Source organism: Protomyctophum parallelum (assembly GCF_964188405.1).
Source record: "Protomyctophum parallelum genome assembly, chromosome: 2".
NCBI classification, from domain to species: Eukaryota; Metazoa; Chordata; class Actinopteri; order Myctophiformes; family Myctophidae; genus Protomyctophum; species Protomyctophum parallelum.
In genome coordinates this window covers 41,007,988-41,034,202 of record NC_139699.1, presented here as the reverse complement: position 1 = coordinate 41,034,202, position 26,215 = coordinate 41,007,988, and the positions used below count along the sequence as shown (strand labels likewise).

Here is a 26,215-nt window from a genome sequence, read left to right as displayed (position 1 = left end):
GAGTGCTGCACTGTTGCCTGCCAATGAGAGAGAGAGAGGGGGGGGGGAAGTTGCACCACTCAGTTCACACGGGTGTGATTTCTCCATATCGCCAAACCCTACTAACAACACATAACGTCATCACGTTGCATCATGGTACCGTTCTTGGCCTTCATCTCGTCGTACTGCTCCAGTTTCCACATGCTCTCCTCTCTCTCCTCCTCCAGCTCTGTGACTCGGCTCCTCAGGGCCGTCACGTCTGGGGGCGCAACTCCACCCTAAAAGAGGTTCAGGGTAAACAGCTCATTCAAATGGCTCTCCAGGCAGTCGCTTTACACCCAATTTATAATCCGCTGTTGCTCGCCAAAAATAACAGATCTACAATGGGATGCATCGTTAGAGCTTGAAGACCTGTTGTCAAGTGACACCCATTATAGTATATATTTATATACTGTACATTAAAGCAGCTTATATTGTATTAACATACTCTACCATACAGATTGTATAGATTAGGGATGTTGAAAAATGTTGAAAATCGACTCTATTATTGACTCATGCCTCCCGCGAGTCAAAACGTATGAGTCGAAAAATCGTTTTTATTTGTATTATTCTTTTTTTGTAATGTAAAACGTTATAAACGTTGCTGTTTCAAATGTTTTCCAAATGGGAGGGGTACGTGTTTGTCTGTGTGACACTGCTGTGCTGTGCCTGTCAGTGCCGCTCGTGCAAGTTAACTTTGAGCAGAGCGCTCTGGTATCTTAGCAACACTGAATGATCTGTCCCATTGGTCGTGTGCTCGTATCATGAGCCAATGGCTGCAGCTCTGAGCTTCCCAAACCCAGGTTCACATCTCATCTCAACTCACACAAAGGCCGTAAAGTGAATTGACAGCCACAGGTCTGCAGTGCTCTGTTCTGAGCGGTGAGCGCTCTTCTCTTCTCGTGAAGAAAGCAGGACAGAGTTGTCAAATAAATCCCGCCGTCATTCATACTGTATTTATTCCCCGACCCGACATTAAAATAGGGAACAACGTGCGTCCCGTATCAGTTCATTACGGGGCTCGTGACAGCCTAGGCTGCAGACACTTGAGAGTTGGGACTAGTGGCTAGCCGATAGCGCCGCTGCTCTTTCAGTTTCGTATTGGGATTTGATCATTGATGCAAATTCTAAACATATGGATGCAGCTGCAGAAGTTGTGTTGCTTAAAGGAATGCATAGTTGCGTTCTCCTCAACTGCTGCGCAGCAACAACAAAATTATAAAAAGAATTAAGAAAAAATAGGAAAAAAATAGTTCGACACGTCGATTTTTGGCCTTGACACGTCGATTGGACAAATATGAGTCGTTTGGCATCCCTAGTATAGATATTGTATACATTATATTCTATTAACATAATTTACATTACAGATTGGACAAAACATTTTTTGTATTAATTTAAGCTTCCTACCCGATTAACTCAATATAAAGTTAGTTCACAGTTTGTTTTTCCTGAGTGGTCTAAAATACTGCATTCCACATCAGAAGACTTGTTAATAAAGAGTTCAACGTTTGTCATCTAACCTGGCTCTTCCTCAGCTCTTCCTCCAGCTGTCTTATTCGAGTCTTGGACCACGCTTTGGTTTTCAGGAACTTGGCCTCTGACTTGCTGGCCTCGTCAGTTTTTTGTTTCGCTTGGGCTGGAGACAAAAAGGGGAAAGGGGATTTACATGAATATGGACAGATGGGAAAATCGCTTGTATGTAACTGTTGTTAACTTTGTAACGGTGGTAAAAGGAGGACCAATTATATGAAGATACGGTAGAAAACGGGTGAAGCTCTATCCCTTCATTACTTTTTTTTTTTTTTTATATATTTTTTATCCCACGATTTTGTAACCCATTTTTCACCCCTGTGTCAATCATCTAATGTGATCCTGGGCTCTACACACCCTCCACCAACCTAGTCCCCATATATGGGGGACAAGGGGAGAGCAACGGACTTGAACTCATGCTTCTATCCCTTCATTACTAACTGAACCGGTGCTTCTCAAAGTGGTGTTCGGGGACTCCCTGGGGTCCTTGAGAGGGGTTCCTGGGGATCCCCAGCTAAATGATGTGATAGTTGGGGCTGTAACACAGAGTGTAACAAATAGAACCAAATGAACGGGTCCATTTGGTTCCATTTGTTACATTCCCATTCGCTACACTCTCAGAGTTATGGCGGTCTGTGGTCTAATGCAGTAACGCGAAGTGACATTTCAGACCCACTGAACTAAACAGCCAGGGGAAACACATGCTTCACGCGTACTCCCGCTTTTACCTTCCAGCTCAGCAAGCCTCTGGGCGGAGGCTGGGTCCGTGGCCGTGTCTCCTGCGGCTGGCTGGTGGGTGGTGGTGGGACTGGAGGTGGAGGTCCTCCTCCTCATCTCCTCCAGCTGGCCCAGGAGGTCCTGCTGGGTCTGGTCCATCTGGGCCTGGTGCTGCTCTGCCAGGCGGCTCACCTCCGCCTGCTGCTTTGACATCAGGTCGCGGAGCTGCGCTCGCATCACATGCTTCTCCGCCTCCATCTTGGACTCCAGGCTCTCCCGCTCCACCTGCAGCCGCCGCACGCGCTCAGATAGCTCCTGGAAAAAGAAGAGGAGAATGTTCAAATACAGACGTAACTATTATATCATGTCACACGCACGGACAGCTCCTGTAAAAGGAGGAGAATGTTCAAATACAGGAGGTAAATATTATATCATGTCACACGCTCGGACAGCTCCTGTAAAAGGAGGAGAATGTTCAAATACAGGAGGTAAATATTATATCATGTCACACGCTCGGACAGCTCCTGTATTATATCATGTCACACGCTCGGACAGCTCCTGTAAGAGGAGGAGAATGTTCAAATACAGAGGTAAATATTATATCATGTCACACGCACGGACAGCTCCTGTAAAAGGAGAATGTTCAAATACAGAGGTAAATATTATATCATGTCACACGCTCGGACAGCTCCTGTAAAAGGAGGAGAATGTTCAAATATAGGAAAATAATGCAAATGACACAAGCTCACTACTACAGCTCCTGTGAGGGAGAATGCAAAGAGAGAAGAGATCGTTCAAATCAGGCACTGCAATCAGACTGACTGAATTGATTATTTGTGAAAGATAAGTAATACGATAAATTCTAAATCGTGAAAATAGCCTATTTTCAGTATACACTTGTATGACACCAGTGTACAATGGACTATTAAATAGGGATTAGCCAAACCAATTTAGTTCATGTCGGATTTCAAAAGGATTCTTGATTATTTGATTAATCAAAAACATTATCTATAGAATAATTACTAAGAAGAAGTTGCGGCACTAGTCAAGATAAATGGAAAGAAAATAATATCAATAAGGACAACATAAAGTCTGTGGTGCTAGAAAAAAAATACAATAAGGACATCATGAGGTCTCTTATGGTGAGAAAAGAAGGGCTGCAAAAACCTGTGAATGATGCGACTGTACTGAAGTGGAGTGGAGTCCCAGAATAAAGATAGAATAGCTACTAATGGAAACGACAGGTAGTCAGGTCAGGTGTTTTGTCTAACCTTGATCTGTTGGTCTCTGCCGTCCACCTCGCCCTGCAGAACATCAACCACCTGGTTTTTACCCTGCAGCACCTCCTCCTTCTCATGGAGCTTCTGCTTCAGAGCCTTAAGCAGCTGTGGAGAGAGAGGGCAACAAAGTGCATACAAGTATGTTAATTGTTAACACATTCCCTGCAGTTGAGAAGAGATCTCAGTCAAGTCTAATCCAACACTTTACTGCCTATGACGGAGATCTCCGTCAAGTGGTCCTCTCAGTGGCTTATGATACTGTAGGTCGCACCACGGACAAAACAGGAAATGTTCCCGCCTGACATTCACCTCCACGTTATCAGATTTGGAGGAAAAAATGCATTAATCTCTGATTATTCTCTGATTGCATTTTTGGTCAAAACTAGCTTTATTCAATAGCCCAGAACAAAAATTGCATTTACAAAATGTATTTTCTGGGTGAAAGAAAAGACGATTGTCCATCACAACACATCGAGTTCATGTCTCGTGTCCCTGTGGGCCTTCAAAATAATAGTTACACTGAAAAGCAGTGGCTAAGAATCAATGAATTAATATATAGCAGTTATCCACACTGATGTTGCCTAGTGCAGTCAGTGGTTCTCAAACTATTTAATGTCAAGGACCCCTAAACGAATGTGTATTTGGCCGCGGTCCCCCATCTGTACCTGTTCCAGGTCAGCACTGGCGTCAGACTTGGCAGCCAGCCTGAACAGCTCCTGTTCATGCTGCTGGTTGAGCTCCGTCAGTTGGTTGTCTTTCTCCAGGATGATGTCCTTGAAGGTCTGGATCTAACAAGATTTGTTTTAAAGATCAAGATCATTCTCTACATTCTCTAAGTTTCATGGTCATCTGTTCTTCTACTAAAGACAAACACACAAACAGAGCAAACAACTGATTACCTTGCTGCAGGCAGAGTAAATTAGAAATTAAGTGCTACTTTGTACAAAGAAGTGTCCAGAGCTAATCTCACAAACCGCTGGCCCTGACCACATATGTTGTGTGGGGAAATATTTAGCTTTAATTGTATAATTGAACTCAGTGGGCCTGTGATCGGGCTGAAACTTGGAATCATATGTCATAGATATGTTGTAGAGTCAGTGTTTCCCCAAACACAGGTCACTAAAAAAAGACAGTTTCAACAGTGCATTGTAAAAACATGTCAACATCCGGTCAGCCGTCTGCTCCCCTCGGATGCTAAAAACAGCCCGAGGTGGTATCGACTGATAGCATTAACCAGTCCAAACATTAACCAGTTTAGGAGGTCATATAAAATGATTATATTTGGGAGGTACTTGGACGAGGAGGGCGGTGTTGATGTATTGAGTCAACATAACTCTGGCTGTCTGTCCTAGCACCTTTGTGGCAATCCAGCCCTTGTGGGCCTTTGGATGTTTTTTATTTATTTTTGTTAAAGTACCTGTTTTACCAGTTGTATTGATTTTATTTCTGTTATTGCCGAGATTGTTTTTATTTGCTCTATTTTCATGTCTTCCTTTAAGCAACGATAAATTGGGTTGTTGTAAATATATGTGTGTATACATATATTTTTAAGTTATATGGGTAAAAGAAAAAGGGGGGGTAGGGGTTTAATACGTTTTATACTTCACCCTACTCCTTTTCGGACATTGTTGGAGTATTTTCTTTTTGTTTCAGTTTTGTTTTAGTGTATTTGAATTCAAATAATGTTCTAAATAAACTCATTCATTCATAACAAACACCTTATGGATATTGGATTGTAGGCTACCTAATTATTTACCGGTAACTAAAATATGTTTATCTGATATTTGTCCGTTTACTAGTGCTGCACGATTAATCGAAATATCAATCTAGATTCAGACACCTATGTGATCTAATTTCAAAATTTGAGCAAGAATCATTCAGCACTAGTTAGCTGTCCAATTAATTTTACTTTTGGAGACACTCGCTGCGCTCGTCTCTCACCACGCCTCTCACCCATTATAAAATCCACGGTAAGCTGGGGCCTCGCGTGGCTTATTGCTTTTCTAAAACGGTTACAAACATATAGCAATATTAACCTAATAAAACTATTACATTCACAAAAGTAGCTATGCTTTGCGCCACCAGAGCGAGCAACACTTCCTTGTTTTTAGTCAACCAGTGTGACGGGGGAATAGGAGGCGCTTGATGTCTTTACGAGGCCGCCCGGAGCTACACATTCACAGTCATATGAGCACGGGCGGTGCTTAGATACCCGCACGGCATGGGCTTGTAAGGCAATCAAGTGCTCCCCTTCCCCAGTACAGCTACAGAGCTGCGGGATCAGTTGGGAATATAAAGTGAATGAACGTGTGGATTATCGGTGAGATTTACAACTGTAACCAGCCAATCAGTCCAATCAATCATCCAAATATTGGGACTAACCGTTTTAGAAGAAAGGTTTAAGTCATGCACTTTGATGTTGTCTGTTTAAAGCCACAATAGTTGGCTCAAGGTGCCACATTTTGAATGTAGTAATGCTCAGCAACTACAGACTAAAGACAATACATATTTTCATGGAAAATGTTTTGAATCGTGTGATAATCGTGATCTCAATTGTTGTGGCGGAAGATCGAGATTCACATTTAAGCACAAATCGTGCAGCACTACAGTTCACAGGGCAAAGATAACAAACCAGATGTTTACAAATGTTTTGAAGGTGTAAATGACTAACTGCAGTGTGCATGGTGTATTGGATGGTACATACGTTCTGCTTGTACATGTTCTCCTTCTGGGTGTACTGCTCCTTTTCTGTGAGCAGCAGGGCCTTCAGGCTGTCCGTCTGCTCCTGCAGGAGGCTGTAGCGCTCTTCTGCCTCTCCAACCTTCTTGGTCAGGTTCTGGACCAAGACCTGGAGTTCCTGCATGGAGCCACTGTCCCCACTGTCCACCTGGAGGGAGGGAGAGATGGGTGGGAGGGATGGTAGGGAGAGATGGGTGGGGGTGGGAGGGATGGTTGGGAGGGAGGGAGGGAGGGGAGATGGGTGGGAGGGGTGGGAGGGAGGGATGGATGGGAGGGATGAGAGGGAGAGATGGGTGGGGGTGGGAGGGATGGTTGGGAGGGAGGGAGGGAGGGGGAGATGGGTGGGAGGGATGGGAGGGAGAGATGGGTGGGGGTGGGAGGGATGGTTGGGAGGGAGGGAGGGAGGGGGAGATGGGTGGGAGGGGTGGGAGGGAGGGATGGATGGAGACACAGAGGGGGGACATTAATCAAGGATGGGGAGTCAGGGACACAACGTTGTGAGCTTGTACATAGTCTATTTTCACAATTTTTGCCTTTTAAATTCACCATATTCACACAGTAACCATTTCTCTATGAAGTTAATAAAACACAAAATACTAAAACTGATAATGAACACCAAACTAAAACTTCAAAAGCCTATATAAAAATAAATGTAAACTTTAAAGCTAATTGAGCTAGATAGTAGCTAGATAGTACAATCCCTTAGAAACTGTAGACAAAATGTCAAATCTAAACACAAATAAAAACCAATAGAAGTAGTGTTCCTACTGTACCTGTGGTGCAGGGGGGAGGGGCTGGTTTCCTGCCACGGCGGTCTGCAGGTGAATGATGTAGTCCTCCTTCTCTGACAGCTTCCTGTCCCTGTCCGCCAACATGGCGTCCATCTCCTCACCACGCTGCCGCTGGCACTCAACCTCCTTCCTCTGAGATTCAGATCAAAATGAAACCTGGTATTAATCCTTGGAGGATAAATGAATCAACGTTTTCAATGAACGTTTTTTGTCACAGTAACAAAACAAAACGCATAATTGAGCTCAGATACAGGTACTACTACTAACTTTCTGCAATGGGTCTCTGAATATATGCGTGTCAAAAAATAATGAAATATATACCACATCATTAAGTAAAGTGGACCTCTACGGCTACGGGGGCCTGCCCACAGGTCACAGACAAGGTGGGGAGAGACAGAACTGGGTTACTGGTAGCACGGACATTGTTGGAGCCAACCCAGGGCACATACTCAATAACATTGTAAAGCCTGCTGGTCCTGTCCTGTCTCTGTTTATCAAGGGATTCCTGGGGGAATTCTGCAGGCTAGAAAACCATAAAAGCTCCCCTTCCCGTGGGGAGGAAGTCATTTAGAACAACTACCTGTTGTTCAGTGATAACGTTACCCCATTCCATGCATTCCTGCCAAGAGCTCCTTATTTATTATCAGCTGACTCACAAAACAGCCAAAGAGCTAAATGTTAACTTCCCCACCAGATGAGCTGCTATTATTTACAACTGAAGAATGGCTTTCTGGAGGCCGACATCTATAAATGAGGAAACTCATATAAGTCATTGAATAGGTTTGCCATATAGCCTTGCTGTTCAAAGTCACATCATCACACCCACTCATATGCCTTCATTGTCTCCACCAGGCCGAAGGCATGGGGAGAGTATGTTTTCCACTCTGTCCGTCGTCTGTGTGTCCTTGTGTGTGTCCGTCCGTCCGTCCGTCCGGACATATAATTTTTGCTATTACTCAAATTGCAATTGTTACACAGTATCTCTATAGTCATGTGCTCAAGACAGATCTGTCCAATAATAATAATAATAATAAAACTTTATTTGTATAGCACCTTTCATGACATGAAATGCAGCTCAAAGTGCTTTACAGAACAATGGAGAATAAAAGAAAAGCAAGGCAACGACATTAAAAAAAAACAAGCAGTAATGCAATACAGTGAGGACATGAATAACAAAAAATAAAAAATAGAAATAAAAGATCAATTAAAAGCAATGTTGTAGAAGAGGGTCTTGAGCTGAGCTTTAAAAATGTCTACAGAGGCTGCCTGACGAAGGTACAGTGGGAGCTTGTTCCATGCCGACGGCCCGTAGAAGCAAAAAGCTGCTTCCCCGTATTTTTTTGTTGCCATTTTTTTAGGCAAAGCGAGCAGGCCAGCAGTGGAAGACCTTAGCGGGCGGTTTGGGACATATTTAGGCAGGCAGTCATGTAGGTAGGAAGGTGCGAGACCATTGAGAGCTTTATAGACAAGTAAAATAATTTTAAAATCAATCCTAAAAACAACCGGAAGCCAGTGCAGTGATGCCAAAACTGGAGTAATATGTTCTCTCATCTTAGTTCTAGTTAAAACTCTGGCTGCTGCATTTTGGACAAGTTGTAATCTGTCAGTTGTTTTCTTAGGCAGTCCTGAAAAAAGTGCATTGCAGTAATCAAGCCGAGAAAAAACAAAGGTGTGGATTAGCGTTTTTGCATCGTCCAAGGACACATAGGCTCTGATTCGTGCAATATTTCGAAGGTGAAAAAAGGCAATCTTGGTAACATGATTAAAGGTATATTCAGTGATTTCACTTAATTCAAATATCACTTATTTTTTTGTTTTGTTGTGATAATCCTCCCTACTATAGAGTGTGCTGACCATATAAGGAGTTCCTCCCTGTCCCCAGTTAACCCCTGGGGGTCAAAAAACCTTAGGTTTCGTTTTTGACTCTCTATCCTGATTGGACGAAAGGCTGGGTCCCACAGCCAAAAACGAAACCTAAGGTTTTTTGAGTGAAATCACTGAATATACCTTTAATGTGTGAATTAAAATTCAATTCAGAATCAATAATAACCCCCAGGTTCTTTACTGTACTGTTACTTTCTACAGTCAGGTTGCCAAGTCTGCTTAATATTGATTCTTTCTGCTCACTAGAACCGATTATGAGAACTTCTGTCTTATCCTCATTTAGCTTGAGAAAGTTCTCACTCATCCAACATTTGATGCTAGACAGACAGGTAAACAGCGGGTCTAAAGCACAGGGATCATCTGGAGCCACAGAAAGATATAATTGGGTATCATCAGCATAGAAATGAAAATTGACTCCGTGATTGGCAATGAGTTCGCCCAATGGCAGTATGTATAAGGAGAAAGCAGAGGGCCAAGAATCGAGCCCTGTGGAATACCAGAACTGATGTCGTGTTTGTCTGAGTCAAACTCGGCTAGATTGACAAAGTAACTTCTGTTTGATAGGTAGGAGGATTTTACAGAGGCCAGTTTCGAATTGCAGCCATCCGTAGGTGCCCTTTGAGAGCGGTTTTGAAGGAGTCAAGGGATTCACATGTCTTAATGACTGTTGGTAGGGCGTTCCACATTTTGGTGGCATAGGAGCGAAAAGAATTTAGTCCCTTGTTTGTGCCGAATCTGGGTTGTACATGGTTTGTTGCACTCCCTCTGGTGTTGTGGGTGTGGACATTATTGTTCTGTAGAAACACATCCAATTGATGAAAGATGCATTTTTCTAAAACCTTGCCCAGAAAGGGTAGATTTGAAATGGGTCGATAGTTACCCAAAACAGAGGGATCAAGATTGTGTTTCTTGAGAAGGGGCTTAACTTAAGTTTGTTTTTTCTCCAGGCTCGCTCAGCTCTACGACATTCTTGCTTCAGTGAGCGTGAATGCTCATTTATCCAGGGTGTTACTCTGGTGTTATATTCTTTTTTGTTTTCAAAGGAGCCACTATATCAAGAGTTGACTCTATTTTAAGATAAAAAATTTGAACCATATCATTCACTGGGGGAGTATCGGGCAGGGGGGGGGGGCAGGTGACGAGAGAACTCGTCAGCTGCAGAAGAGCTAAAAAAACGACAGTCATATTAAAACACAGCAGATAGCTCAGGCCTTTCAATAGTCCTTTCCACAGTGATGTTCAGCCCTCTAGAAATCACCAGGTCCAGAGTGTGCCCATGTTTATGTGTAGGCCCAACAACATGTTGGATAAATTCAAAGGAGTGCAATAACTCTAAGAAACCCATAGCCATAGCATCTGTAGCATCATCCAGGTGAAGATTAAGATCACCTGAGATAAGAGTTCTGTCATAGTTAGTGGAGCAGATAGATAAAAGTTCTGATATTTCTGTTAGAAATATTGCTTTACTGTATTTTGGCGGGCGATAAATGCTAATCATTGGCATAGAGGCTTGACCATGTAGTATAGTGGCTTGGTATTCAAAGGATGTAAAGCTGCCAAGGGTCAGAGCCTTGAATTTTAACGTGTCTGAAAAAGTTATTGCCAGTCCACCTCCTTTCTTAGCCTCGAGAACAGAGTGAATGAAACTGTAGTTTGCGGGACAGGCTGGCGCTAGGAGAACAGCTCCATCTGAGCCAAGCCATGTCTCTGTTAGAAAGATTATATCTAGCTTCTCTTTACAGATTATATCATTTACAGAGGAGGACTTATTTGTTAGTGACCTGATGTTAAACAAGGCAAGATTAAGCTTGTTATCACATTTTTGGGGGCTGTGATGCCTGTGAGGTACAGTAACCAAACAGCATTCTCTCTTCAGACCACTCCTTGTGTTGGACACTCAATTTGAAATAACAGTAGGAATGTTGTGGACCTCAACCTGTGCAGTGATTGAAACACCAGGCTTTCTAGAAGCATGGGGTCCATACATGTTTGTTGCTGCGCATAATGGATTTCTAGGCTATCTGGAGCTGGGTTTGACATATGGGACGCCGTCAGTTGGTGATATCGTCTGGTAAGGGGGGTCGACTTTATTCCAATGTTTATCAGGTCCACCATGCCCGGGGTGAAAGAGAGGAGATCATCGTCATCATCATCATCATCGTAGAAGGACAATCTTTCAATCGACTGTCGAAATTCTTCCAATTGACTGTCCTTGAGGGACCTCTCGGCGGCCTCAGTAACTTCTTCCAATCGACTGTCATTGAGGGACCTCTCTGCGGCCTCAGTATCTTGAGGTTTTTTCTCCACCAGGGGACGCTGTGACTTCATGCTCTGAGATTTCTTCTCCACCAGGGGACGCTGTGGCTTCATGCGCTGTGATCTTTTCTCCACCAGGGGACGCTGTGGCTTCATGCGCTGTGATCTTTTCTCCACCAGGGGACGTTGTGGCTTCATGCACTGTGGTCAATATCTCATATTCCATCCTAATTGGCTAACATTGGCTTTCAAAGTTTGCAAAAAAAAGCCTCAAATCATGAACACAGCGTGCAATTTACATGAAATCTTTCACACTGTCCTACTAGGCTGAGGAATAGAGCACCAAAGTCCTGACGTCACTCGCTCATCCGCTGGTTCACGGAAGTAATTTCTCTATGGAGAATAACATGAGGTCATCTTAAAATCATCTCATATAAGCGTTGTGATCCAAAATTAAACAGTGTCTTGGCTAAATTGTCGGGGAGGTGGCTCTGTGTCGTTTACGACCGTCAGTCACTCATATTTGATAGCGTCTGTTTCTAGCGAAAAGTTAACTAATTCAGCAGCAGTAACATTAGCGTTTTCTCTCAGTCAGTTGATTCTTCATATTCAAACACACTTATATGAGGCAATTTCAAATCCCCCTATGGGGATTACAATGCAAATAAAAACTACATGAACCCATGGATTTGCGCCCTCTACCAATATTGACGTCAGACTTTGGCGCTCTAAATATCCGACCCTTTTCACATTGGCCTGTTATAGCGACACCAACAGGTGGATTTTTGCAAACCATTTTTTGGAACAAAATGCCTCAAATCATCCAATTGCCATCAAAGGCATAAGAACAAATGGCACCCTTTTGACATTGGCCTATTATAGCGCCACCAGGAAGGCACAACCTGACCTGCCCTGGTGGAGACCTGTGCCCGAAGGGCTTTTTCTAGTATACAAACACACAAAAGTAGACAACTCGAAACAAATTAATTCAAACGACCATAAAACAACACTCTACCAGCCTTTATTAGCACACACACACACACACACAGGCATCTAATTAAAGAACACAGCCATGCATATCGCGTACCTTGGCCTCCAGGTCTTCTTCTCTGTGACCCAGCTCCTGCTCCAGCTCCGATACCTTCTTCTTCAGCAGGACAATCTTCCCTCGACTGGCCTGGTCGCCTCCATCTGCTGCACCCTGGAGGGATGGAGGCCACACACCAACACATGTTCAACGGACGTCATAGACAAGTGTGTGTGTGTGGGGAGTGAATGCATTTATGCATATGTATGCATGCATGTACCTTTCTAGTGTGGGTGGATGGGGGTGTATGTATTAGAGACCTGCAGATGAGCGTGTGCATATTAATAAATAATAATCTACCCGTTATCTGACCACATTAATGAATTATTCCAATGTATAAATCCACAACCACCCGCCATCCGTTCTCTGATTAACTGAAAACGGTGGACCCTGTTGTAAACAAGTGGGATGCTTTATCAGTATGTCGTCCACAGTAACAGTCGTACTCTTTGTATTGAGTTGTGCTGATCGGTTATGTACTTGTTCTTCACTCACCACTCTCGAGAGTCTCGAAGTTCACCAATGTTACGAAGTGGTTGTATATGATCCATTTCCATGGTAACAAGTTACTAGCCGTTCACGTTCTCATATCGATAGTTTGTGCTTTTTAAAAGATAGAATAAGCCTATAGATAGATGCCATTAATTTATTTCAGTTAAAAAAGTTATAATAAGTCTACAGATAAGATGCCATTAATTTATTTCCGGCAATATTTCACCCGCGGTTTATCCAATATTAATTTATAATAGATTGTAATGACCCATATCCACCATAAACTGCGGTTATCTGTGGAATCCGCGGCTGAAACCGCCAACCACTGGTCTCTAGTATGTATGCACCTTTCTAGTGTGGGTGGGTGGGTGTGTATGCATGCACCTTTCTAGTGTGGGTGGGTGGGTGTGTATGCATTTACCTTTCTAGTGTGGGTGGGTGGGTGAGTATGCATGCACCTTTCTAGTGTGGGTGGGTGGGTGTGTATGCATTTACCTTTCTAGTGTGGGTGGGTGGGTGTGTATGCATTTACCTTTCTAGTGTGGGTGGGTGGGTGTGTATGCATGTACCTTTCTAGTGTGGGTGGGGGTGTATGCATGTACCTTTCTAGTGGGTGGGTGTGTATGTATGTACCTTTCTAGTGTGGGTGGGTGTGTATGTATGTACCTTTCTAGTGTGGGTGGGTGTGTATGTATGTACCTTTCTAGTGTGGGTGGGGGTGTATGCATGTACCTTTCTAGTGTGGGTGGGGGTGTACCTTTCTAGTGTGGGTGGGGGTGTATGCATGTACCTTTCTAGTGTGGGTGGGTGTGTATGTATGTACCTTTCTAGTGTGGGTGGGTGTGTATGTATGTACCTTTCTAGTGTGGGTGGGGGTGTATGCATGTACCTTTCTAGTGTGGGTGGAGGTCTATGCATGTACCTTTCTAGTGTGGGTGGGGGTGTACCTTTCTAGTGTGGGTGGGGGTGTATGCATGTACCTTTCTAGTGTGGGTGAGTGGGTGTGTAAGCATGTACCTTTCTAGTGTGGGTGGGGGTGTACCTTTCTAGTGTGGGTGGGTGTGTCCTGGCCTCCCTGCAGTCTCTTCAACTCCTCCAGTTGGGCGGTGAGGGAGGTCACCTTGGCCTTGTTCTGCAGACGGAGCTTGGATAGCTTGGTCTCACAGCCCTCCTTCTCCACCTGTTGGCAACCCCACCCACAATGCAACACCGAGATGTACATTACTGGCTGTTCAAAACACCACAGCCCTCCTTCTACACCCGTTATAGCACCTCCACCCACCATGCAACACCGAGACGCACATTGTAGCTGTTCAAAACACCACCAAGCGTCGACACTAAGAGTGTTCCATCCATGCGCTACGTCCTACTGAAAACTCCCCCCTGTCAGGTGATGAGAAGCGGCCTGTTCACTCCTCATGCATTGAAGGAAGCTCCCCAGGTTGGCAGAGGGAGAGTAGCGCCAAGGTTTACAGCTTATGCAATTGGTACAATATAAAACAATTTAAAAAAAAAAGAAGGTGGCCTCACCTTGAGCTGGTCATCCTTGGAGCGCAGCGCAGCGTCTCTCTCTCTGATCATCTCCTTCAGCTGATTGACCAGCAGCTCGGTCTGAGCCAGGCGCTCCACCGCTTCGCTCAGAGCCACCTCACCACTGGCCACCGCCGCTGACCCCTGGGGAGAGCCTGGCGCCTGACAGACCGACAGGTTGGACAGGATGGGATGTGTACAAGAGGGATCAAATGGACAGAGATGACAGGATTAGATTCAATGCTACATACAGTACGTTTAACAGGACACTGCAACTGTACTCTGATTTAGACTAAAGGCCTATTCATTCATACTCCAGTTTTAGGTGATAAAAGTGACCCTGAAAACTACAACATGGTGCCCTGCCGCAGTGCTAAGCGACTCACCACGGTGATAAGGTTTTAGGAATTTAGGTGACATCTTATCACCTAAAACTGGAGTATGAATAGGCCTCAAGGAAATCTGGTAACAAGTTGTGTTTCTATGGATTCTATAAATCCCCCAGTATACATGCCAGCAATCTACTGTCCCGGTGCCCCCCCCCCCCATACCTTCTACAAGAAAGGCATTTTTATCAGTATTACAAATTACAATAGACATATTAATGTGATGATAGGCTCATTATAGGCTTATAAGTGAAGTTCCCTTTCCCATAAGATGGCATCATAGGACATAGGCTACCTGCTTCCTTTACATTTTCCATGTGAATGGCTCAGCAACAGATTTGAACCGAAAACACATGTGAAGATGTCCTTGTGTTTCTGGTTCAAATCTTCTGCTGAGAGAAGCTATCAAAGCTATGAAAAAATTATGCGAAACAGGAAATGTAACCGCTACCAATGTGTATGCCACGTTCTGGAAATGTCTATAGCTTCAGCTACGGAGTTTGCATAAGAGGCGTTACTTAATAATGCTATTGTATGTACAATTTGCACTGTAAAAGGTTTACATGTGTAATTTGAAATACTCAATGAGTAATTGAGGAAAGCAGACATATGTTCTCCAAAAAATGCACACTTTGCTCGTCTGTTGATTAATCCTGCATCTTGAAGGAAAAAAATTGAAATTAATGCTCATCCAGAATCTGCATTGTGGTTGGAAATCCCTCCTTTTCTAAAAGTAGAGTGAGAGTTTGATGTCTGCTTGAATGTATTAAATTACAACAATTATTTGATCGGCGGTTTGTGCACAGCATGCAGTCCTACTAGTCTGTACTATTTTGCCATTTCATGGCATGGTGGAGTACCCAGGATACTAAAGAGCATGTAAACACAGTGAACGAGCCCTTCAGAATGACAAGGACCAACAGAGAACAAGGATCAAACTGCCTGCCTGGAGGTTCTAATCCATTCCGTCAGAGCCAGCAGGCTAAATGGTGGAACGGCATTCATTCAACATAACAATGTCATGCTAAATTAAACTCAAACCATTCATACCAGATTAGTACATAGCAACGAGGGTGACCAGAGTATTCTTTCTTTTTTTTATAAGCCCACACCGCCAAAGATGACTTTGGACATTGTTTTTCTTTCTTTTTTCCACTAGATTCTCTCAGCTAACATATGATCCACTGCTTGATCCCCAGTGAATGAATCCATGTGGAAACCACGTGGTCGCAAAATGTTAAAAATATATATTGTTAACTTTTTTTGTTTTGTTTGTTTTGGATTTGCTGATGCATAATTCTTTATTTTATTAATTTATGTATTTATTGCTTCCTTTTTTGCTTCTCGATAATTTGACTAATTGGAAAAGTAAGACAATAACTGATAGTCGCCCGCTGGCCTAGTGGTCCAAGCGCATGCCACGTATAGGCTCTGGCCTGACAGCGTGTCATGTGTTCGAGTCCCGTTCATGATGACCTTTGCTGCATGTCTCTCCCATTCGCTCTCACCCTCTTTCCTGTCCGTCTTCACTGTAACTATCAATAAAGGCACAAAAGCCCAAAACAAAAAAAATCTTAAAAAATAACTGATAGTCGCAGCCCACTAAGGCAGGTTGGGATGAGGGAGGATTATAGCAGTGGTCCTCCCAACAGGAAGAGTGTGTGTGTGTGTGTGTGTGTGTGTGTGTGTGTGTGTGTGTGTGTGTGTGTGTGTGTGTGTGTGTGTGTGTGTGTGTGTGTGTGTGTGTGTGTGTGTGTGTGTGTAAAAGCTCTGTGCTCAGCACTCCAATGCCACTAGAATAGATCACTGGTTGACCCCTGACCTGTCTGTTCTGTCTCGTGCCAACAAGCCATGGCAGTAGTGCTGCCAACGAATATTCTATATCCGAATATATTTTCGAATCAAAAAAATTTATGAATAACCGAATATATAAAATTAAGGTTTGAATTAAAAATAATACAAATTATTTTTTAGTTATTATTATTATTAGTTTTCGCGAGACGGTGCCATGGGTAAGCGACGCGTTGTGACTTGTGAGCTTGTAGATTAGTTATATTTGCCACGCGACACGCCGACACCGGCATACATTAAAGAATAAATCAGCTGCCTCGTACTCTTCCTAAACGCAGACTACGCAGCGCAGCCTGCGTAGTGAGCACAGGGCGGGCGGGGCCGCTGGAGCGTTTTACGTTCTTTGCGCAGTGGGTGTACGCTGCTCAGAAGGGTGAAATCTTCCGTCAACAGCGTATCTAGTGATCAGAATCTGGGACAGGCTTTGCTTCGGTGTTGTTTCGGACAGACGGGAGAGTATATTTTTAGACAACACACAGATCTATCACTCATCAATCTTCAATCATGAAGCGACTTTATCCTTCAGGAAATTATAAAAAGATAAATAAAATGCATAAGGATGAAATGTGGTGCCGGGTCCGGCAGCAGCAGCAGCAATGCAGTGTTCTGTTCTGTGAATTAATACTGCCTCCGTGCCTCGTTTTGATAAGGCTGTGTGGTAGGATTGCTCATTTAAGAAAAATGTCTGAAGTTTTACTGGAGAAGGGAGAATGCATGCGTTGTGTTCCACTCGGTTTTCAGCAGCACCAATGCGCAGAGAGAGAGAGTTGCGCCAGCAATGCGATCTTAAATGTTATGTCTCAGGTTGTATTGGTGTAAATATAATTATTAATAAATCCGAATTGCTCGAATTGAAATCCGAAATCCGAATGGGTCGAATTGCTCGAATCCACGAATGTAATTTTTGGACAATTCCGGCAGCACTACAAGGCAGACCAACTGACTAATCAACTAATGTAGCGCACAAGCACGCACGGCCCGCACGCAGAGACATGAGTGGGAATAGACTCAAAAGGTCATGTTTTGCATTCAGCTCATTTTATTTTATCTGTGGCCATTTCATTTTACTTACTCCAGCGCCAGGCCCTCCTTCTTCTCCAGAAAACCACTTCAGCATGGTTTGAATTTAGTCCTAAAGAGAGAGAGAGAGAGAGAGAGAGAGAGAGAGAGAGAGAGAGAGAGAGAAAAAGCACAAAATTAATTTCCCTTGAAAAACATTTCCAGGCTGGGGTTTCACTGCGCCACTGAGAGAAGAGTGTTTTGCAGTTTCTCCGTATTTCTCACACATTATCCAAACAAACATCACAACAAAAATATTTAAATAAAGCTGATTAAAATAACATTTATTTCTTGTGCTCAGAACAATTAGTAACAGATGAGAGACCATAATATATGAGGTTATTCAGAAATAAATAACTTGCCAGGAAAGAAATGACAAAACCAGCAGTTAGAAATAAGGCCAGTCGAGTGGTGCAACATCACCCCCTATTGGTACTCTAAACATAGGGACATAGGTTAGGAGTCAGGACATAGGGACATTGCTGTTCCTTGGAGTGGTTCCACCACTCAAAAATCAAACCAGTTGAGTCTTAGTCAAGTATTCTCAGATTGACAGATTCCTCATCAAATGTTTGATCTCGTGTCCTTTGTTCTATGAGTCCCTCTTAGCCCGGAGAAGACAAACTAAAATATGCATGATGTGCATCTTAGAATAGAAGATTAGCATCTGTGAAGGACAGCATATGTAGTAGACACATTGTGAGCTTGTAGATCTGCAATATATACAATTAGACAGAACTGTCAACAAGGGATCGTCATTCGGCCAGTCTAACTATTTATTTACAGTCATTGGCGTGAAGCCGTAAACAGTCATTTCCTCTTGAGTGCCACTGCATGATGTATGGCTATCTGTCACCATCATGAAATTGCCCTCATGTTGTCATACAAATAACTGTGATTAAAATGTAGCATTTCTGTTTTGCTTTCAGGCTTTGTGAATATTATAAGAATGGCACAGGATGAAAAATATAATATAGAAAGAAATGACTGATAATGACCAATACCAATAATATACAATGTGCTATGGTAAAAATTTGCCCCCATTTGCCCAATTGTATAAATGTATACTCAAAAAGTGGCATGCAGCATAACACATTGTGATCTTGTAGATCTGCAATATATACAATACCCCCCCCCCCCCCCCCCCACCCCCAATGCAAAACGACGATGTGAAATAATTGTGATTATCTCAAATAATGTATTGTCCGATTACAAAATAATTGTGATCAGGGCCTACATGTAGTGTAGTGTGCTAGTGTACAAATCAGTCGCCAGAGACGAGAGCTTTAATAATTCAGGGCAGTACAGTACAGAGAGACATTCCCTGGGTGTGAGAGTGAAGGTCCATCTCACGTGACTTATCAGGTCAGACCAGTTATATTAGCCACACAACAGTCTACTTATATCAAGCATGCCTTTCAATGGGTCCTTCATTTCACTGGCAAACACTAAGCCTTAGTGACTAAGGCACTGGATCTCAACAGGGTGCATAATTAGTTTAGAGTAGACTAGTCATTAGTTAGACATAAGGGTTGGGAGAGGGTTAAGGTTAGGTTTACTGCCCCGTGGGAGGTTAGGGTGAGGATTTGAGATAGGTTGTAGGACTAATGACTGGTCTAACCAATGACTAGTCTAAACTAAGTACTGTCTACTCTAAACTAAGTACTGCACCCGATCTCAACCTGTGGGTCGGGATGCTCAGGGGCACACACACACACACACACACACACACACACACACACACACACACACACACACTCTAGCTCTAGCCGCTACTCTAGGGCGGCCAAGGTTACAATATGTGTTCTTGTCGTAAAATAAACTAATCGATTGGTCGACATATTCCTAAATATGATTATAGTTCATGTTTCTACTAGGGCAGTGCCTAGTAGAAGCATACAGAGATATAGACTGCAGCTGATGAAATTCAGGAATGACATCCCACCTTTCAAACTTCAACAGCAAAACCCCTGAGTGTTATTTGAGCTTTGAGAGACTGCAATAATTACACACTCAGAGTGTAATACTCAGAGTTAAATTAACCACTTGCATCCCTAGTTCTGAGGGTAACTCTGCAAAGTAAAAGTGGGTGACAGTGTTATTGCAAGAAAAGAGGAAAGGTAAGGACCTGCTGGGTTGTATTTTAGAGTCAAATCTTTCCAGTGAAAAAATGGCAACTAAAGTAATCAAAAACGGCAAGCAAAGAACAAGATGTTTGTACAGGATCTCCTCACCGGTGGTCAGTAAGAATACATTGAGGGCTGGAGCACTCATTCAATGTCACTATGACTGTGCATGCACCTCATGGTACCATAGCAACACAAAGGCCTTAAAAGCAAGGCTCCAGACTACAGTCAGACATCCAACAAACTGGCCCTTAATAATAATAATAATAATAATAATAATAATAATAATAATAATAATAATAATAATAATAATAATAATGGATTTTATTTATAACGCACTTTATATTCGCAAGAATCTCAAAGTGCTACAGCAGTGAATAAAAGCAAAAGAAACAACACACCATTAAAAACATCTAAAAGAACAGGAACATTTAAAACATACCAAGGCTATAAAAATGCTTTGGTAAAAAGGAAAGTTTTGAGTCCTCTCTTAAAAGCGTCTACCGACTGTGGGGCTCTCAGGTGGGCGGGGAGAGCGTTCCACAGTTCGGGGGCGACCAAGCAGAAAGCCCGGTCACCCATGGTGCGTAGGTTGGTCTTTGTGGGTTTGAGGAGGTTGGTGTTTGAGGAGCGGCGGGAGCGGCCGGGTTGAGGATTGAAGGGTGACAAGTTCCTTGAGGTAGGGGGGGGGGCTTAAGTTATACAACAAACTCACTAGCCTGGCTTTGGCCAGACTCATAATAACGTGGATTCACAGTAAGCCAAAGCCAGGCTAACAACTCACCTTAGCCCTGGTCATTGACTCAGACTAGAGGACCGTAGGGCCCAGAAGGTAAAATCAGAACCTGTACTTCTGCATCAAAGACCAATAAGAGATTGATTAGTTTGTTTGTTTCTTGTCTCCCTGGAGAAAGTCTAATAACATTGTCATCATTTTTTGTTTTGTTTTGTTTTGTTTTTGTTTTCCAGTTTGCTTTGTAAAATGTAAGAATAAAAAGGGAAAAAAATAAAACATTGGTCACAAACTGAAAAGAAACTGGGGCTGGTCTACAAGATACACACTACACCACAAAGATGCCCATGTACCTGTCAAACTGCTTAAAAACACCAGAGGGACTCCGGAGCTCCACAAATCACGTTCAACCCAGATTTGGCCAGATTTATTTTCTACTGATATATGCCACCGAAATGCAAGTGGTCTACAAGCTCACAACAGAGAGGCATCATGTTAGTTATTCCTTGCGAATCAACTATTATGGCTAATAGGATTTATCATAACTAAGCGGATAATGATGATTTCTCTGAGATGTTGTCTCTTTTCACAATAAAACAACACTGGTGACACACACACACACACACACACACACACGATATCTTATATCTACCTACCCATCTATACTATCTATTACAGCAGTGGTTCTCAAACTGTGGGTCGAGACCCCCTAGGGGGTCCCCAGATTACAGTGAAGTGAATAACCCTTATCGGTTGATCCCTATAGTTCAAATATCATAATTTTGTGTGTAATGGCCTGAAAAGGGTGAGAACTACTGTATGACAGTAGCCTTACAATAGATATACAATTACTATAGTTACTAGTATTAGATATGTTATCAGTGACACCAATGGCGATGTCACTGCAAGGCTGTCAATTGGTGTGTTGACATTAGCCAAGTTGTATGAATGTTTCATGACCTGGTTCAGGCTGGTTGGATGACAATTCTATAAATGCACCATTTAGACTGCAGAATGCTCAGTAGAACACACAGAGAGAGAGAGAGAGAGAGAGAGAGAGAGAGAGAGAGAGAGAGAGAGTGTGTCTGACACACACAAACGTACTCTTGTAGCTGCTAACTTTAACATAACCTGCTTCAAGTCACTGTAAGTGAGCTACAATAACATCAACCGTCACGTTCAAAAATAAAAGCTTAGTTAATATTGTTATCTTTGTTTGTTTTTGTTTAGGAAATGCAAGAATTAGCTGGTATGAAAGGATACACAGTCAGCGAATGCATCCAACATAACTATTATTATCTTTGTATTTGTATTATGGGTTAGGGAGGGTCCGCTGCAATACAATAATTACATAAAATATATAACAGCCTGTCATAGTCCAATGTCAATTAATGAGCACTTTATTTCTATACTGTACACATCTTTTTCATATTTTTCTAATAATGTATATGATTTATTTATTTATCCTGCATGGAAGTGTACATTTGTATGTCTCTAAATGTCCTTTGTTCTACCAACCTCACAATTTAAGCATCGCCACCGATCAAAAAAACATAATCATGGCTGGTAACAACTCTTATTTTGAATCCCACCACACCGGAAGTCAAATAGTGACGGAGGTTAACTTGACGCTGCTCATGAAGCTAAAGTTAGCTGGGATACTGTAGCTAACAGGCTAACATTGGAACATAAACTGAAACATTCCGTTGTTAGAAAATATATCAAAACGCTTACCTCATTCACACACTTCACGAAGACGTCAGTGTACGTGTCGCTGCTTGTGTCATGGTGACATGTGTAATGTTTTAATGACTATCGTGAAGTGAGTGACACACACATACACACACAAGACTAGGATTCATTCGGTCGCATTCTGTCAGGCTGAGACTGACTGTCTAGCAGCAGGGTTGCCAGATTATGAGAAAAGCAAGCAACCATGTCTATGAAAACAATCACAAAAAATAAGTGTGTGTGTGTGTGTGTGTGTGTGTGTGTGTGTGTGTGTGTGTGTGTGTGTGTGTGTGTGTGTGTGTGTGTATATATATATATATATATATATATATATATATATATATATATAAATAAATATATATAAATAAATATATATATATATATATATATATATATATATATATATATATATATATATATATATATATATATATATATATAACCCTGCGTACTCTCTGCTGCCCCATCTGGCGGAGTCAGGTTACCATAGGGTCCCTGATCGGTTATTCCACTCTCCATAGGACGCAGATTTACATACTCTCTGTTCACGGAGACCTGAACTTTAATAATCTTCAAACACTTTAACACAAATCTAGTATACTATGGGCCTATCACCTATGGAGTGGTTTCACTCGCACAAAATATTTTCAGATTATATGGTTTGCGGAGAAATACTTAGGCCTATTCACAGGCCCGGCGCCACGGAGGGGGGCAAAGGGGGTTTTTGCCCCCCTAAATCAACCTCTTTGCCCCCTTACATCAAATAGTTACAGACAAAACAATGGTACATTTCCAGCCATTCAATTAAATTCCATTGGAAGGAAGCCAACGAAATCGTGCGCCTCTGCCCTCTATAGATATGCAAATGTGGCGCATTGTCTTCATGTCCAATACCTGCCCCCGATTGCCCCTGCCCCCCTCTGTCATTTCATCCTGGTGCCGGGCCTGCCTATTCATCCGGTCATTGACATGAAAATGTTTGTGAACCACTGGTTTTACTTAATTAGGAAGCAGGTAAAGCTCAATTAAGAAACAATTAAGCCCAGAAAACTGCAACCTGACACTATAAAGTCACAACTACCAATATTTACATGGCAACCCTGCTGGCTAGCTGAGACATGCGCAGTTATTTAGAAAACTGCATGGTCTTGGAAGGTTGGGGGGCGGGGCAGCGTGGCAGGGCACTGAGGGCAGTAAGGGCACTATGATTATTTATCATGCTACATGAATTATTAACAAGTGGTGGACAAATGTATACAGGCTATGAAATTACCCACGAAAATACTTACTACGGCTTAATGGTTCATTCATAATGTATTTGGTAAGTTTGGATCCTAAAAGTCTCATTCTAGAATTCAAAAGTTAAGTGAACTATAGGTCTGCCCAGCAATACTGTGTAATCTTCATTAGGCCTATCTGTGATGCAGCTCTTAGACCTAGACAAAATAAAATGGCCACAAAGAAAATTGAGTCAAATGTATAAGACATTACCTTTTCCTGTGTCTATTTCCGCTTCATATGATTTTCTTTCTGCATCTTGCTTTTTTTTATTTTATATATATTTTTGTCCCATGATTTTGTAACCCATTTTTCACCCCTGTGTCAATCATCCTGTGATGTGATCCTGGGCTCTACACACCCTCCGCCAACCTAGGGAGAGCAACGGACTTAACTCATGCTTCCTTCATGCTTGAGTGTCCAAGTTGCTCCTTTACACCTGACAGGGGGGAGTTTCCCTGGTTGGACGTAGCGCGTGGAAGGAGCACGTTAATTATTCCAACCAGTTCTCTGCATCTTACATTAAATAAAATGAGCAATATAATTTAGCACAGAATGAGGGGTGCTTGCAATTAGCCTTTACCGGTAAAATACATTACACTCACTATAGTCTCTCTCACACTCGCACACGCACGCACGCACACACACACACACACACACACACACACACACACACACACACACACGCACACACAGACAGGCATGCACGCACACGTGTGTACACGCACACATGTACATATTGCACACACACACACACACACACACTTGCTTGCTTTGCTTATGGTTGTCCATCGAATCTGATGTTGAGGTCCACTTACAGTGTCCTTAACGGTGCGTTTGTAGGTGGTGAAAGAGTCCTATCCTGGAGCCACATGGTCTATTGCAGGTAGGGCATGGGTAGGTTGTAGTGGTGGTAGTGGTAGGCCCGGCAGTTTTTTGTCACACATGTTACCACAGTGAAATTTGTTCTCCGCATTTGGCCCATCTCTTGGAGCGGTGAGCCGCACCAAGGAGCGGTGAGCTACAGCCGTGCCGCGCTCGGGAATCATTGGTATGTTGATTGCTGAGTGCCAAGCAGGGAGGCATTGGGTCCCGCCCGGCCAGCGATCGAACCCCAACCTCCCAGTCTCAGGGCGGACACTCTAACCACAAGGCCACTGTCTGGAAGCTGAAGTGTTTAATCGGCTGCTCATTGAACTGGAACCCCCTCAAGAACCCCTAAGAGGTGGTCCCCGCATGTCTGACCGTATACCAATGCTATCCTCACCTCACCCTAACATTCTTGAAGGAGAAAAGGGTGTATAATACCGATGCATGAGGGCGAGAAGCGACCTCGCCCGCCCCTGCACGCCTGTGTGACAGCAGACTGCTGGGCAAGTGCTGGCGCATTAGAATGGGGAGTCAGATCAACACATCCGCCTGGGTGACAGCAGACTGCTGGGCGAGTGCTGGTGCTTTGGCACGGGGGGTCAGAGTGTCATTTTACTTCCACATAACTTCCATTTATTTAGGTCTCATTGGTCTACAAGTGCTCATAAAGCATGCAGGATTTCATTAATTGTGCCTATGTTCATGAAGAGTGTGTAATGACCGAAAGAATAAGGTCGAATAAGCGGCTGGAATTAGTTTTCTCAGATGGGTGGCTGGCATATAGGGTGAAGTTCAGTCTCAGAGTAGAACTGCTTCTTAACTTGGAAAGGAGCCAGCATGGTTTGGGCATCTAGTAGGGATGCCTCCCAAGATCTCCCTAGGGAGGTCCTTGCTGCACGTCTCACTGGGAAGAGACCCCGTGGCAGAACAAGGACCAGATGGAGGGATTATATCTCCACACTGGCCTGGGAATGTCTCAGGGTCTGAAGCTCTCCGCTCTGTTACCCCCATGACCCGATTATGGATAAGCGGTTGAACATGGGGTGCCATGTTCCTTTGTTGATTGACAACTGCTAAATTGATTCCAGACTTCCAGTTTACTATAATAATGGCAATTTCTCAAGGCTGAACCCATGTAACTGCTAAACGGACTTGTTGCCACTGCATACATTCATATGAATTAGCAGTGCTCTGGATAAGGGATTCTCAAACTTTATCAAGGACCACCAAATTAATATGTATTTGGCTGCGGACCACCAGACACTCACCTGAAAATATTTTGTGCCAGGGGCAAGATTTACAAGATTTGTAAATGTTTCAGAAATGTTTTCAAAATATCTTTGAAAATAGCAGATATACACAAGCGTGTAGATCAGCCATTTTCAAATATCCAATGCATATAGGGTTCAAGGACAAGATTGTACTTTATTGTTACATATTGTGTACAGGTACATAAGAGTATTTTTGTTTGGCTAACTCATTTTTATGTAAATATTATTAACTCATTTTGCTGGGGACCCCTGAAACCCCCAAAATGTCATTAATTACAATACAATACTGTAGGCCTAAAACATTTTAAAAATGCTTATGTGTAGGCTATACCTGTTCTACAAGTAGGCTGACATTTAATTGTATTTTTCACTTTTTAAAGATGGAGTGCCTAAAACATGATCCTATAGGTCTTATTGTTATATAAGGAGGAATAAGTTTTTCAAAAAAGTGTACAGTATTTGTTAAAATATTTTATGTGGACACCCCCACCAGTTAATTAAGTATGCCTGCCTGGTTTGCCTGGTGGGTGGTGATGGGTGGTGATCCACCTGAAGTTGAACTTAAGCTGCACTCACAGCTGTAGTT

At 42.9% G+C, this 26,215-nt stretch overlaps 1 protein-coding gene across 8 annotated transcripts in view; it reads right to left on the bottom strand.

Annotated features, from left to right (window-relative positions):
- Positions 1-22,350, bottom strand: part of LOC310854156 (uncharacterized protein) — a 62,050-nt gene extending 39,700 nt beyond the window's left edge. For 7 of the 8 annotated variants that reach the window (XM_083758680.1, XM_083758681.1, XM_083758682.1 and 4 more), the window contains exons 1-12: positions 22,214-22,350; positions 17,634-17,693; positions 14,325-14,486; positions 13,837-13,974; positions 12,303-12,416; positions 7,058-7,207; positions 6,250-6,432; positions 4,211-4,333; positions 3,537-3,650; positions 2,277-2,580; positions 1,539-1,654; positions 140-257 (exon numbers count right to left, since the gene is read on the bottom strand). In XM_083758680.1, coding sequence (XP_083614806.1) covers positions 140-257; positions 1,539-1,654; positions 2,277-2,580; positions 3,537-3,650; positions 4,211-4,333; positions 6,250-6,432; positions 7,058-7,207; positions 12,303-12,416; positions 13,837-13,974; positions 14,325-14,486; positions 17,634-17,678 — 1,567 coding nt within the window. In that variant the 5' untranslated portion in view covers positions 17,679-17,693; positions 22,214-22,350. Of the gene's footprint in view, positions 1-139; positions 258-1,538; positions 1,655-2,276; positions 2,581-3,536; positions 3,651-4,210; positions 4,334-6,249; positions 6,433-7,057; positions 7,208-12,302; positions 12,417-12,522; positions 12,531-13,836; positions 13,975-14,324; positions 14,487-17,633; positions 17,694-22,213 lie in introns of those variants that run through there. The other variant, XM_083758685.1, reaches the window with a different exon arrangement.
- Between the last annotated feature and the right edge of the window lie 3,865 nt (positions 22,351-26,215).